The sequence below is a fragment of the Hyperoodon ampullatus genome (assembly GCF_949752795.1).
Source record: "Hyperoodon ampullatus genome assembly, chromosome: 9".
In the NCBI taxonomy this organism is placed as follows: Eukaryota; Metazoa; Chordata; class Mammalia; order Artiodactyla; family Ziphiidae; genus Hyperoodon; species Hyperoodon ampullatus.
The window spans coordinates 104,768,322-104,784,227 of NC_136922.1; the positions used below are offsets into that span (position 1 = coordinate 104,768,322).

Genomic DNA, 15,906 nt, shown 5'->3' on the forward strand with positions numbered 1-15,906 from the left:
TCTCAGCACAGTGGCTTCTCTTGTTGCAGAGCATGGGCTCTAGACGTGTGGGCTTCAGTAGTTGTGGCACAAGGGGCTCAGCAGTTGTGGCACATGGGCTTAGTTGCTCCTCAGCATGTGCAATCTTCCCGGACCAGGGCTCGAACACGTGTCCCCTGCCTTGGCAGGCAGATTCTCAACCACTGTGACACCAGGGAAGTCCCCCACCATGAGCTTTTAACAGCCTTTTTTTCTTTCTTTATGAAATAAATTGAACAGACTATTTAAAAGTTAAATAATCAGGCCATCATATGGAAGACCCAATAGACTTGAAGTAAGGAAACAAGGTACGAGACAGTTAAGTTTCAAATAAGAGCAGAGCTAGCATTGCAAGAAGCCCTAGTGAGGCAAGGGAGCCATGGTGGGCACACTCTAGGGACAGGTAATGGGTATGATGACATGAGTCTCTCACTGAAGAAGAATAGATTCTGTAGAACAGGGTGTTTGGAACAGACTTCTAATTGGTGGTCATTGTTTGCAAAATGCAGACTTGGACTACTTCACAGCCTGGGGTTATATAACCAACTCGTTTTAATAAGGGCTGAAAGTGCCAAAGCAATCAACATGACAAATTCTTCTGGACTGACTTGCAAAGGAAGAGATGATGTTCCTGCAAATATATGAATATCCATCATAGCTCCCAGGAGGATAGAGCTTTCACACTATGTGCCAGAAATTTTCTCATGGCATTACAGAATTTAGGAGCATTCCAGAATTGCCCAGAATTGCCCCAGATGCCACAGTGACCAATATGTGCTCGGTATCAGTGTTCTGCAGAAACATCAGCTCCACAGAGCGCCCACTGAAAGTTCAGTAGCTGTTCAATAAATATTAATGAATGTTGATGCTAAATTAATTGTGGAAGTGGTAGGTGGCATCTAGGAAGACTTCTCCTACGCGGAATGTATTTTACTCAGTGCTGCTTCTAGACTGATGAGAGAGGATGACTTACAATAAATTCATTTCCCTCTTCTCCCAGATCCAGAGCTAAAGGTGACACAGCCAGCGTGTAGTCACACGTTCAAAATGTCCCTGGTTTTTGCTTCTGCCTCCCTCTGCTGTAAAGGCTGGATGCCAGTTTGCATCGCAGGTGGGTAAACTAAAACTATCCCACTTTTCTGAATGAGATGATCATAGATAGGAATTTTAATCAAATACAATGCACAACATGTCACATTATTTTGTTGTTCTGTCGTTTGCTTAGCGTGGTGTGAAGAGTGGGCAGCTAAAAGACAGAGATGCGTAAACTTGAAATCTTACCATCAGAAACATGGAATGGCCACTAAAACTTGATGTAAAAACTCCCAGTGTTGGTGGCCTGATAGTGACATTACAGCTCATCCCCTGGAGCAATTAGCAGAAACCCCAGGGCTAGGCCCAGGTTTCCACTCTTCCCTGAGATACTGAGCATCAGCACTTGTCTATTTTTAAATTCCTAATTCAAGTTATAAAAAAAGCAAAACAGGGCTTCCCTGGTGGCGCAGTGGTTGAGAGTCTGCCTGCCGATGCAGGGGACACGGGTTCGTGCCCCGGTCCGGGAGGATCCCACATGCCGCGGAGTGGCTGGGCCTGTGAGCCATGGCCGCTGAGCCTGCGCGTCAGGAGCCTGTGCTCTGCAACGGGAGAGGCCACAACAGTGAGAGGCCTGCATACCGCAAAAAAAAAAAAAGCAAAACAGACAATTGTTAAGCAAGGAAACAGTAGCCGAATGCAGCCAATAATGTGAGGCGGTGTTTCACCTGGTAAAACCTATGTCACATTTGACTCGTTCTAGGTACTGATTTCCTGCCTCCTGGTAGGAAGGAGGTTGAGAAGTGTGGATTGACGGTTCACATTTTACCTTGGAGAACTCCTCTATTGCCCGCATCTGGGGTGGTCAGTGTTTGCTCCAACTTCAGGGCCATTGAGAAGATGCCTGGGGGACTTGGAAGACAGCAACTACACTGCAGAGTAGCAAGTGCACAGCTCACGGGTGTCCCAGTGATGGGGGCGGGTCTGGGGAGTGGGCAGCAATGGAGGAAAGGAAACAACTGGGAAACTTCTGCCTGTATCCTTATTTTCTTCCTCAAGCCCGACACAGTGTGATCTTGTGTATAGTGTTGCTTATTCAGGACTGAAAAATGGATCACTAATGAATACGGCCAGATCTGTAAGCTCCGAATTTTACTATCCCCAAAGTACGATTCATTAGTAAAGCTGGCCACACTACAGTGAATTTTCTAACCTTCAAATTAATCATTAAAAAATAGTGATGTGTGCTTATATGTGGAATCTAAAATAAGACACAAATGAACTTATGTATGAAACAAAAACAGACTCACAGACATAGAGAACAGACTTGTGGTTGCCAGGGGGAGGGGAGTGGGGAAGGGAAGGATGGGGAGTCTGGGATTAGCAGATGCAAACTATTATATATAGACTGGATAAACAACAGGGTCCTACTGTATAGGAACTATATTCAATACCCTGTGATAAACCATAATGGAAAAGAATACAAAAAAGAATATATGTATAACTGAGTCACTTTGCTGTACAGCAGAAATTAACACAACATTGTAAATCAACTATACTTTAATAAGATTTAAAAAAATAGTGATGTGGGTTAAAGAAGGCGGCTTCTGAAATGTCTCCCAAGGATTCCATTGGATCCTATGCTTAGTGATAGCATAGTCTGCAGTTATGCTGAAAACAGAAGAGGTTTTCTAATGTTACCTAATAAACTTGTTTATCTAAAGGGACTTCTGAGCACTGTAAAAGTTACCATCTGGGTTTTCCTTGCTGCTTATAGTATAATATGAGAGAAGGAGAGATAAAGTGAGGTAAGAATATTTACACAGGGCTTCCCTGGTGGCACAGTGGTTAAGAATCTGCCTGCCGATGCAGGGGACACGGGTTCGAGCCCTGGTCCGGGAAGATCCCACATGTCGCGGAGCAACTAGGCTCGTGCACCACAACTGCTGAGACTGTGCTCTAGAGCCTGCGAGCCACAACTACCGAGCCCACGTGCCACACTGCTGGGGCCCGCGCTCTGGAGCCGGTGCTCCGTAACAGGAGAGGTCACCACAGTGAGAGGCCCACACACCGCAACGAAGAGCAGCTCCAACTCGCCGCAACTAGAGAAAGCCTGCGCGCAGCAATAAAGACCCAACGCAGCCAACAAAAAAAAAAAAAAAAAAAAAAAAAGAATATTTAAACAAAAAGACAACAGGAGACCCCAAGACTAAAAAGATACAGCAGAGACTTCTAGTTTCAGCCCCAACATGGAGAGAGCTTAGGAGTCATCACTCCCATCCTAACAACAAGGAAAACCTGAATGCACTGAAAATCGATGATATTTCTTAGACCCAGAAGAGCATGGAGGCGCCAGGGCACTGGGCTTCCCAGGAATCTGCAGAGATGAGTGAATTCAGGAAGGTGGGGCTGAGATCTGCTTCCCTGGAGACACAGACCCGGAGGACCCTCCCTCTGGTAATTGCGATGAATTTCTGGAGGCTGAGAGTGGAGCAGTGCGGGGGCGGGAAACTCTGCGTGGCCTCAGGGCACCACCCACTTGTGGATTTTACCTCCAGAAAAGAGTGGACTTGAGCATATGTGTTAGTGTGCAGCGCTCCCAGTCGCTCCAGGCAGCCGTAACAATGACCCCGGCCATCTGATGACGCCTACTGCCTTGCTAAACCCCTTCTACACATCAATATTTCGGAGCCAGTTTCTTTACCCAGAACACAGCACGGTAACACCTACCTCAGAGCTGTAAAATCAATGAGAGAAATAATTTGCCCAGAGATGTTCACCAGGGAAAAAGCAAAGCCAAGATTCTAGACCGATACCTGCCTCCACAGCCATGCCAGGTCCACTGCGGTACTCAGATGCCCCAAATGTGCCTTCACATTTGCGGAACAGAAATGTCACGAGTCACCTTTGAATTGTCAGTGGGCAAAAGCGACGGTACATGATAACTTATTTTACAAAACGGAGACGATTCCTGTTTGGACTTGGGTCTATTAAAGAAATGACTGAACGTCAGCCAACACCTGAGACTGAAATCTCCTTTCTACTGTTCTAGGGGCACCATATGGAGATGTGCTTCTGTTAGCAACTCCCTGTGCAGCTCTGGTTCCCACAGGTGAAACCAACTCCGTCCTTCGTTTTACGCATGATGAAACTAAGGCTGTGGGACTGGGAAATCGAAACCGAATTATGAGCCTTGACATTTCGATACAGAATATTCAAACGATCACTACCTAGAGAAATCTAGGCAAAACTTCACATTTGGCTAAATAACATGGCTGTATCCTAACGGTCCACTGTTCAGACTTGTGATTCTAACTGTTGCAATGCAATCTTCATGCAGCAGGTGCCCTTTCTTGATTACTTTATTTATTTTTAGTTCCCAAGGGTCAATTTTCCACCTCTACCCGTAGGCTGCCTAATTAGACCACGACTTCCCAGGTGCCAAAGAAAGAAGACGGAGGAGAACATACAAAGAAAAAAATCCTGGGGACATGCAAATACTTCCACGGCAGAAAGAAGTGGATGCACTCTGCTGCCGCCCCCCGCCCCCAGCACGGCCCTGGTTACGCAGATGGGGCCCCGCAGACCGCCGCCCCGTGCAGCGCCTGCCCCGGGAGCAGGATGCCTTCCTCCTCAGCTGTAGCTGGTGGGGACTCTGCCGAGGAGCCTGGGTACCTTCCCAGCTCGTTCTCCGCCCCCTCCACTGCCTCGCCTTCCCTGTGCAGTGGAGCCCGGCAGAGCCTCGCGTGCCACCTCCCGACCATCCCGGGAAGATTTGGCGGCTCGAGCGGGCGCCCGCCCCTCCAAGTGGCCCTGCTCAATTCAGCCGTGCCGGCCGGCTGGGCTGCCTGGTCCGCACGGACTGCGGCTCCAGGCGCGGCGCTGGAGGGCGTGGAGGGGTGTGCGCAGGTCGGTGCTGGAGGCCCGCGCGAGCCCGTGCGCTACGCGCCCTGCAGTCGCAGCTCCGCCCGGGAGGGGGCGGGGGGCACGGGCTTCTCGTGCTTCCGCGGCTTTCCCCACCCCTTACTCGGGGGGAAGAGCTCAGTCCTGCCGCTCCCACCCTCCCCGTACACTTACCTCCTCGCCCCACCTCGGAGCTCCTTTTGGACTTGCTCGCGCTTCTGGTCTGGAGAGTCCTGGACTATTTCCCGGGAAGGCAGCCCTGGGCCGAGCGCCCTCGGAGCCGCCGGCGCCGGCCGGGCTCCCTCCGGGTCCCAGCAGCTGCTTCTCCTTCTTCGGCTCAGGCTGCAGGGCTTAGCATCCCTGGGCGGGGGGCCCCACGGAAACCTGCCGCGTGGGGACGCCGCCCGGACGTGGCTACACAGGGAGGACCCCCCCTCGCCTCCGGGAGACGCGCACTTTGCCATCCTCCACGCGCCAAGGAACTTTTAAAGGTGGAGAATCGGCCTCCAACTTCCTCCGGACATGAATCAGACAGCGGGAGCCTCCAATAACGTCAGATGTCCCCCGGGGAAAGGCCACAAGGTAAGGGACCCGCGACGGAGGGGCTGGTGCGGGAACCTGGAGAGCAGGTGGCGGCGGCAGTTTGCGGGCGGGTGGACAGGCGCTGGTTTGCGTATTCCGAGCCGTCGGCCCCTCCTCAGCCGGGGAGGGGGCCCTTTTGAGTCCTGTCGGTGAACCGGGCGCGGGGGTTTGTGAGAACAGGTGGTGTTTAATCGACCCAAAGCCAACGCCAGGCTCTGCAGGTGCACCTGCTCTGGGCTGCCCGGGGCTCGGCCGGCTTGCTGGCAGACGCAGCTGTTTCCAGGGATTGCCGCGTTTCGGGGAGGGCGAGAGGTCAGCCGGGGGGAGGCCGGGCCTCTCGGAATCAGCCCGTGACCCCTTGGCTGGAGCTTCCATTAGGGGCTTCCCGGGAAGCGTTCTGGGCTCTGCCCGGGGCGCACGCACTTGTCGGTGTCGCGGACACGTGCGTAATTAACTTTAATGGGCCGCTGCGTGCCTGGAGTGATTCCCAGGAAATTACTGAGGTTCTGAGGAAAGAGGTGCGGGCAGCGGCCCTCTGAGGAGCAGTTCTGAGAAGCTCTCCGGTGGCCCAGAGCGGGAGGGACATGCCCAGGGAAGCGTCTCTGTCCGCACGCAGAGAAGCAGATCCCCACGTTGGTCTCGGTTCCACGGCGATCTCGTGCGCGGTACAGCTTTGCTTGGCCATATGGTCAGTTGTTCTCTTCTCTGTCTCACCTGTCTGTTCTCACCTTAGGTAGTGGTTGGTTTGCGAGGAAATTCCTTACCTGGGTTACACAGGGAAGCTGTGCAGCCGTGCATGTATCAATGTGCTTTAAAAATATCTTAGAGTATTTCTAATTTTTTTTTTAACTGAAAGAAGGCAAGTACTTTGGATCTTAGATTTGATGTGTAGCCTGAATCTGTGCTCTGAGCTTTTTGTCTTGTGTTTGCTACGCCTGTTTTTGCTTCTACCTTTTTTATACGCAGAGAAGCATATGTGTTTATTAGCATGTTATTAACAGATTGTTCTCATTAATACCTATTTGTTGGCGGTTGGACATATGTGGAGCTGAAGTTAGTAATGGTATTAGATTCGTTTGGTGGATAAGCGAACTCCTGGTCTGTTATGTAACAGAAGGAATCAGGACTGAATACTTTTATTTCAATTAAGTGATAACCAGCGTTTTCTACTCCATTCAGGCCTGAGTGAAATATCTGAATCAGCAACTCATGTCTTGATCTCTGTTCTCATTAACTATGGTTCGAGTAGTTACACTTTCCACATTTACTTTATTTAATATCCTTAAGAGATGTCTTTTTAATATGGGGTAGCTGATATTATAAGACTTTAAAGATAGTAGAGTTTCACTCATCAGTGAGTATGTAGTAGAGACATTCAGAAGATCATTCAGTAATTTCTTTTTTAAACTGCCTTCGGTTCCGATGGTAAAGTGGCTTCTTGGCAATACTGCAGGGTATTGACACCAATAAAACTTTCCGGGAAGTGTTCAAACACACAGCAACAATTTAGAATGTACTAGAAAACCTTTAGTCATGAGTTAGGGATCACCCTGTGCCTCTAGCCGGTGCCCACCAAACGCTTGGTCCATTGAATGATATTACTTCAATAAACAGTCATCATCAGGCATTTATTTAGCAAACATTGTAAACTCCTACTAAGTTCCAAGAACCCGAATACAAATCTGCAGATTGCTTTGACTCTCTAGAACACAGCTCTAGTCATACCCACCCTTCATGCTTTAAAATCATTGGTGGTCCCCATAGCCTAAAGGGAGGTTATGATTATCCATCTGCTGGGAGAAAAAAATTCCAATCCCCTTCCTAAAAGAAGAATCTAGTTAAGTTGTACTTTGCTTTCGCATTTTGTAAATTGTAGTTGGTAGTTTGTTTTGGAGGTTGCTGCAGTGAGGTGGCAGTGCTGGGATGGAGGGTTAGTGAACGTTCTGGAGAGAATGAGGGGCACGTACAGAGCAGGGCTTAACAGTCGACATTGGAAAGTACTGGACAGACCACGTGAGACTTAGGTTTCAATAGTTTTAATAAAGCATCAAACTTAATAATATCAGTTTATTTTATTGTACGTTTGGAGTGTTTTTTTCCATCTTATGTGCTCTTGGGAGGGTTCATGTTGGGACACTTCTTGGCCGGAAGACGTTTCAGCTGGACTCCCTTTCGTGTTATTAATTTACTGATTACTGTCACAGCCATTTCTGTTTGGCACTTTATTATGATTTGTTCTTGGGCAGACATTCCTTGGGAAACATTTATTGTCTTCCTCTTTTAGGGTGGCCGCTCAGTGGTTGAGTTTAGACATCTTGGGATGTGTTATTTGCCTCTGGGTTCCTTCTCAAATATTGACACCCCCAGACTTGGGAAAAGAAAGGTCCTTTTTGTAGCTTCCTTGCTCCTGACTGGGGGGTCATCGACCATCTGCTAATAGCTGCCAAGGACCACAGAGGGTACCAGTCCAACTGTCATCCCTGGTGTGGGCAGGAGCCCCTGGTCCTGAGGAGGTAGCTCCAGAGTGACAGCCACCTGGCACTGGGAAAGTAAAATGTCCCCGTGGGATCCTGCAGTCTCCCCTACCCCGTGTCAGTCTGATGCTGAGCGCAGTAAGCATATCCGTCAAGCTACAGATACTTGCAAGAGGGCGTAACAGCTGGGTGCAGCCCACAGACCAGTGGAGCAGCTTACCTGGGGCAACTCCACAGGGGTGGGCTTGGCGCCCGCCAGGGCTTACTGACTTCTGCCAGCTCTGGTCTGACATTGAGACTTTCTGGAAACTCACTAAGTGCCTTACTCTCTTGCTATCTTTTTTTAAAAAAAGATACTAAATGAATGGTATACACTTTATGCTACTAATTACATAGAAATACACATGTGAAGAGAAAAGACAGTAAGGAAATATACCACATGTTAACTCTGATGAGCTCAGAATTAGGAGACAGAGTGATTCTTATTTTCACTATACTTTCCACTTAAATCTTCCATAGTTATAATATATTGTAGGGTTTTGTAGGGTTTTTTTTAAATGAATATATTTTGCAATAATATTACTAAACAATGTGAACGTTTAAAATTTTGGTTTGGAAAACTTACATACCATTGTAGAAGGAATTTATTAAAATCCAATATCACCTTTATAGAAAGAAGAGCTGCAGTTTTATTATTTATACAAGATGTTTGCATTTCTTTTTCATAGTCTAAAAGATACTAAAGTCTTCCGTGGTAAAAGGTGGGGTTACTGACACATCTCAGTATTGCAGAATGGACAACTTAAACTTTAATGTGTAGTCGCTCAACTGTATTCCAAAATTATGCTGTAATTTGTTAAAAAAATTTTTTTTTCCTTATGTTAACTTCTTACTTCACTGGTGCTAATTACTAGTCCTTTTCTTCACTGCTTTTTGAAACATAAGAGTAGTGGTACATAGAAGTGACTGCTACTGATGTGGGGTGAGCATATTCAGGCCTGCAGGGTAGCCTCACATTCTGTTTTCTGATCTCGCCAGAGTATTAAAATTTCAATGTCATGCATATTGAGAGGAAAATAAATTTTATATTTAAAACATTTTGACTGATAAACTAGATACAATATTGTATCTAAAGCTCTAATTTTGATTGCTTTATGTTGGGCATTTTTATAGTTGTTGGGGGAAATCAAGAGGACATGACTGCTGGTTGACCTGTGAGCTGGACCAGGGCAGTTGGAGGCTCCTCCCCCCCCACCCCGCCCCATCCTTGGAAGCTGCATCTGCCTACTGTTCCCACAGTGGGAGCCGTTCCAAGGACGTAGCCTTGAGAGAGTGAGCTGCTGTTGAGACCACCTGGCCTGAATACGTGACTGAACCCAGTTAAGGCCTATCTATAAACTTGAATATTCTGGGGGGCGGCTAAGGAGATCTGCGGGTCTTGGGGCCACCCGAGATCTAAGTCCCCTTGCTTATTAAAACTGCCACCTGCCTGTCTGGAGTGGTCTCTCCTTGCCCTCCACATGTGGGGGCAGGTTTCAGATTATACCCTGAAGCTCCTGAGGTTTTGAACCAGAAATAATCCAAGTGGTAAAAGTTTCTTTTTGATGAACTTAGCTTCTTTCTTCCTATTCACTTCTGCTTTCTACTTCTAGTGCTTATTTCACCACGCGACAGGGATGGCAAAGATATGGCCTATGGGTTCAATTCAGGTTGGGTCTCTGTCGTTTTCCCTTCAGGGCCTTAAAAACAAAAGACTCTGTCAACAGAAAGCATTTTGGTTCAACAGGAATGCATTTTGTGAAATAATACTAGTTAGACCCACCTGCATTTTTACTTTGCCTTTATTCTTAAAGGTATTTTTTTTCCGTTAGAGAACTCTGAGTTGATAAGGTTTTGGTTTCTCTTCCAGCACTTTTTTTTTTAACATCTTTATTGGAGGATAATTGCTTTACAATGGTGTGTTAGTTTCTCCTTTATAACAAAGTGAATCAGCTATACGTATACATATGGCCCCGTATCTCCTCCCTCTTGCATCTCCCTCCCACCCTCCCTATCCCACCCCTCTAGGTGTTCACAAAGCACCCAGCTGATCTCCCTGTGCTATGCGGCTGCTTCCCACTAGCTATTTTACATTTGGTAGTGTGTATATGTCCATGCTACTCTCTCACTTCGCCCCAGCTTCCCCCACCCCATGTCCTCAAGTCCATTCTCTATGTCTGCATCTTCCTGTCCTGCCCCTAGGTTCTTCAGAGCCTTTTTTTTTTTTTTTTTTAGATTCCATATATATGTGTTAGCATCTTTCAGCACTTTTATTCTATTTTTAAAATTTTTATATATTTTTTATACAGCAGGTTCTTATTATCCATTTTATACATAATAGTGTATATATGTCAGTCCCAGTCTCCCAATTCATCCCACCACCATTCCCTTTCCCCCCTTGGTGTCCATACATTTGTTCTCTACACCTGTGTCTTTATTTCTGCAGCACTTTAAAGGTGGCATTCCACTGAATTCTGGTCTCAGTTTTTTCTACTGAGAAGTGAATAGTCATTTGCTACACTGGTCCCTGTGTGTAATGTGCCATTTTTCTCTATATACTGTCAAGATCTTGTCTCTGGTTTTCATTGTTTGAATGTTACATGCCCGGGCATGGTTCTCTTCCTGTGTATCCTGCTAGGGGTTCAAAGGTCATCCTGAATCTTTAAATGCACCACATTTGGGAATTTTGTGGCCATTATCTCTCCCAATGTTTTCTCCTGTCCTATTCTCAATTTGTTGAGATGACAATTATACATATGTTAGGCACTTTATATCATTTTGCAGATCTTCATTTTCGTCTCTCTTCTTCAGATACAGTCATTTCTGTGGCTTAGTTTTCACATTTTGTGCTCTGTCTTCTGCATTCTACTCTTGGCAACTTCAGTGGTTTACTTCAGATGTTGTATTCTTAATTCCAGGTTTCCTACTTTGTTCTATTTTCCCTGCTTAGATTTGCTGTCCTTCATTCGTTGTGTGAGCCCCATTTTCCTTTAATTCATGGCCCTCATTAGTAATCGCCACTTTTAAAATCCTTGCCTTCTAGCATCTGGATCCCTTGGGGACTGATCTGTGCTGATTGTGCTTCTTTGTTGAGAATGGGTCGCGTTTTCATATTTCTTTGTATGTTGAGTAATTTTGAATTTTATCCTTGACATTGTGAATGTTGGGTGGAGACTGGTTTCTGTTGATTCTCACTAAGGTAGGCAATTAAGTAAACAGCAACTTACATGTAATTGTGTTCTTTTATCCTTATCTAGATCACCTTGAATTTCCCCAGTATTTGCATGGCTCAGGGGGCAACCAGGGATCTGGGCAGCATTTATACACAGAATTTGAGGCTCTCCTACTGGTTTTTTTTAGTTCTAGAAATCCCCCCTCACTTTCTAGCTGAAGCAGCTACCTCAAACCCTGTCCTCTACAAAATCTGCTCACTTTGGGTTGTTCTCTAGGGCTTTCAGATGATCAATTTGTTTTGCATTTTGAAAATTATATGTGTGAAGCTGGTTTGTCATGACCTTAACTCAGCCATTGTTGGGTCTGGGACTCCCCCTGTCTTTCTCACCAATAAATTCATGCCCAGACTTTAGAATCAGTGGTTTGGGGGACCTCACCTAGTGGAGCCCTGGAATCAGTGGCATCAAGTTTCTGTGATAACAGCCCTCTAGACTTACTCCTAACTTTTTCTAAATCTTTTTTTTTTTCTGTTTCAAATTCTTTATTATACATCATGGTTGCACAGTTTGAGGATGGTTAAATACAATTGGTTTTCAATTTTTCTTTGAATATTTTCCAGATGACTACATGCAAGTGACCATGAAAATATTTGGCATTTTAAAATTTTGAAATTCTGAACGGGCACTTACATGAAGGAAAACATTACCATTCACAGATAACCACACTTAAAATAGATGCTTCAAGACATGGTACATGGAACCTTTTGCCAGTTAAGAAGTTGGTTACTGACCATTTATCAAAGTGCCATAGTAGTAAAACAGGCTTAAAGAAATGTAATTTGAGTTACTTAGCTTACTCATAAAGTAAGGTTAACTGACAAGACTTGCACTGAAGTGTATAAAAAAATATTGGTACAAAAACCACTGAACCATAAGTGAAAGTAGTTTCACACAACAGGCTTCGTTTTAGTTCCTACACCCCGCGTTTAGTGTATTTGCGATCAGACCCCATGCATAGCATAAAAACAGATGACTGCAACCTTCTTTTTTAGAGGGTTTGAACATTACTTGAATTTAATGTTTAAAAAATTTAAACAGAGTGGATGATGAAGTTTAAATTTGAGTTTGAACTAGTCAAGGTTCCAATTTAACAAACATGAAATTGTCCAGATCTGGGTAACTACATACTTCACCTGTTCTCCTGAGTCCCCCATCCTCAAATTTTCCCCTGAAAAGGGAAGAGACTATTTGCCAGAAAATTATATCTGCATATATGTGCTAAAAAGATTCATTAAACCAAAAAATTTTTTTCAAAGTATTTATGGAAAAATTATAGTTTTAATAAACTAAAATGCCAACATAGAGTCAACTCCGCATTGCAGAAAACATACAGTGGTACCTATCAGATAGTAGTAGCAAAATGGTTACTTAATATGGTACCCATCCCCCCCAAAAAAGCTGCAATGACATGCCACATAATCTCTTATGGAAAAAAAATTTAAAATTCACACCACAGAAGACTTCAAAGAGAACAAAATTCAGGAAGCCATGGAATGGTAGACTCAGAGGCACCTACAGTGAAACACTTGTATGCATTTCCCAAACATGTATGGAAAATCATAAATGTAGTTTTCAAAGATATTGAAATGCCATGTTTTAAATCTTTGCAGGATGTACAGGCCACTCAGCTTTTCTAATTTTATTTGAATACAAAATATTTAATTTTTTGCATGTAGAGAATAAGAGGTGATCATTAGCATGAAAAAGGAGAAGAAAAGAATTTGTAATGAACATTATGCAGAAAGAAAGCAAAATTACAAATACCAGCCTACTCACATGAAAATCTTTAATGTTTATGCTGATGTATAGCTGAGTGCTTATCATTAAATGAGAGTGTGCAGTTAAAAAAGAAAAAAAACAGCACGGCAGTTTAAGAAAGTTCCAGTGTTTCAAAGAAAGCATTTTTTAAATATGTATATCCATGAAGAACATTTAGTTATGTCATAAAATAAACTCAGCACCGTAAGATAAAGGAAGACTGTCATAAATGGAGTTTTGGCTTTTTCCCCCGCCCTACACGCTGCAACCATCTTTAACCTGCCGAACTTAAATCTCAACGGATGTAGGAGTTTTTTTTTTTCTTTTTTTCTCCTATTCAGTTCACATTTCAGGCTGCTCAGCAGATGCCTGTGATTCTGGCGATTCAACTCTCTGGTGAAAGTTTGCTCTCTGTTTCCTCAGTTTTTCAGGAGCTTTTCTCCACAAAATGATCTCCTGCTTCTTGAAGTACATCCTGTCTTCCTTATCAACAAGGACTAGAATTAAAAAGTACCTTAACGGAAAATTTTTTGTTCACATCTCTCATTGTTGGAGTTGGGTCATATCCCGCTAAAAACAGTCTTACTGGAGTTGATTCACCTTTTACTGGTGTGCCATCCATTATTTCATATTTAGCGATTGTTTCTGTTTCTGTTGTGGCACTGGGTCCAATTCCCGTGATCTCTTTCTTAATCAGTTGTAACTCCATATGTTGGGTTTTTATTCTTACGAATAAGAAGTAAATTTTTCCCACAGTCACATCCTTTAAATACTTTGATTTATTATATTCAAATTCTATGTGTAGACAATCTTCAGTGCCCACTTCCATTTTAACAGAGGTGTTGACATCAGGATAGGTATAGCAAAAGCTGGTGAACAAGAAGGTCATACATATTCTTTTACGAAGTCTGTCAGTCTTCTTGCTATTGTCACTTTAAGGAAATACCTTAAGCAGACATTGGCACCGATATAAGATTCGCATGGCTTTTCAACTTGCATATATTCAAAATCAAAGCTTCTGCTCTGAGTCCGTTCTCCAGGTAAGGCTACTTCTTTCATTAGGTTTACAAACCCGTGAGTATTACTCTTGTCATTGAAAAGTTCAGTTTGACCTACAAAGTCAGTTCTGGTTCCTTGGTGCTCTAGCCTCTTTCCAGGCTGCTGAAAGGCTAGGTTTACCTTTCCTGAAACAGATTCTCCATCATCGAAAAGATAGCGTTTTTCTACTTTGCCAACTTCCGTCTTCATTTCCGCCATTTTCCTGGTTTCCCATCATTAAGGACAACATCGATCTCACAAACGGGACCAAAAAATCCTCCAAGAAAACCCATTGTCAGTGTTGCCACCGCCGCGTCCCCCCACTTCACTCCTCTTCCTTCAGGAGAACTCCCAGCCCAGGCTCCTAGTTTTCGAAATCTTTAGTACAACATTTAAGGCTCCTCTGCACGTTGAGACCATATCCAGGAAGGAAAGGCCAGCGGGTGCCACTCTCCCGATATTGCTTTACCCTCCTACCTTCCCCTCCCCAGGACTCTTTAAATCTCTGTGAACCACTCTTCTTGTTGATTCTCAGTCTTTTTTCCTATCTTCTTTTGTCACTTTTTCCTCTCCGTCTCTCTTTTTTTTCCCCCCAATGTATGTTCTCCAAAATTCACATTCTGATAAATGATAACTTTTTAACTCGAAAGGTTCTCATTTGTCCCTTTTTTCCCCTTTCACGAAAAACAGAAGCCAATTTCACGATCTCCCTTCCCAAGATAACTCATTTCCCACTCTTTGCTGCCTCTTCCTGTTTAGATCTGCGGAGCTTCGCTTCATGAGCCATTTCACCCACTTTCCAAACTTGTCCTCAGTCTGCACTTTTTCTTTTTGGAATTAAGCACCTCCTCCTCCTTTTCACGGGTTAAAGGATTTCCCTAGCGGATTTGGGGACACAGCTTAATCACCGACTTCCTCTCCTTAGGAAGCCTTCCTAGTGGTTAGATCAGCCGTGACTCACAAGCTGCTCTGGGCATCACAGACACACGCGAGGCTTGTGAATTGTGATTTATCGCCGTCGTAACGTGGGTCACATCCTGCCTTTTCTCCTCCCTCACACATTCTGGCCTGGGAGTGAGCACATCACAGCCACCATCCCTGGCCTGGGAGTGAGCACATCACAGAGCTAGAATTCACCTGAGAAGGTGTCCATCGTAACTCCTGGTTGCAGGTACCGCTCTCCAGCTTGTCTGTTGGCTTGAATTTCAGACCTTTCTACCTGTTCTGATCCCTGTACCTACCAGGACCTCAGCCGACAGCTCTTACTGAATTCCCAGCTTCCCTGATCCTGACCACTGACGTCTGTCAGCCTCTGTGGGAGTGCCTGTTTTTCCCATTAGAGAGAATCCTCTTTGTTTTATTTTATTTTGTTTATTAATTAATTAATTTATTTATTTGAAGTATAGTTGATTTATAGTGTAGTGTTAATTTCTGCTGTACAGCAGAGTGATTCAGGTATACATATGTATACATACTTTTTCATATTCTTTTCCATTATGGTTTATCATAAGATATTGAATATTGTTCCCTGTGCTATACAGTAGGACCTTGCTGTTTATTCGTTCTACATATAATAGTTTGCACTGGTTAATCCTAAACTCCCAATCCATCCCTCCCCCGTGCCCCCACCCCCTTGCCAACCACAAGTCTATTCTCTATGTCTGTGAGTCTGTTTCTGTTTCATAGGTAAGTTCATTTGTGTCATACTTTAGATTCCGTATATAAGTGATATCATATGGTATCTGTCTTTCTCCTTCTGACTTACTTCACTTAGTATGATCATCTCTAGGTCCATCCATGTAGCTGCAAATGTATGCCAGTGTCTTTTT

At 44.5% G+C, this 15,906-nt stretch overlaps 1 protein-coding gene and 1 pseudogene across 2 annotated transcripts in view; one reads left to right on the forward strand and one right to left on the reverse strand.

Annotated features, from left to right (window-relative positions):
- Positions 1 to 5,475: 5,475 nt before the first annotated feature.
- The window catches only part of DPP6 (dipeptidyl peptidase like 6), a gene marked incomplete at both ends in the record, with an annotated part of 1,060,012 nt that continues 1,049,581 nt past the window's right edge, over positions 5,476 to 15,906 (forward strand). Inside the window, one exon of the mRNA XM_079711771.1 lies at positions 5,476 to 5,535. Within this exon, the coding sequence (XP_079567897.1) occupies positions 5,476 to 5,535 (60 nt within the window). The remainder of the gene's footprint in view (positions 5,536 to 15,906) is intronic.
- LOC307058158 (vacuolar protein sorting-associated protein 26A-like) lies at positions 13,382 to 14,370 on the reverse strand (annotated as a pseudogene). The gene has a single exon. The product of its transcript is annotated as a vacuolar protein sorting-associated protein 26A-like (transcript).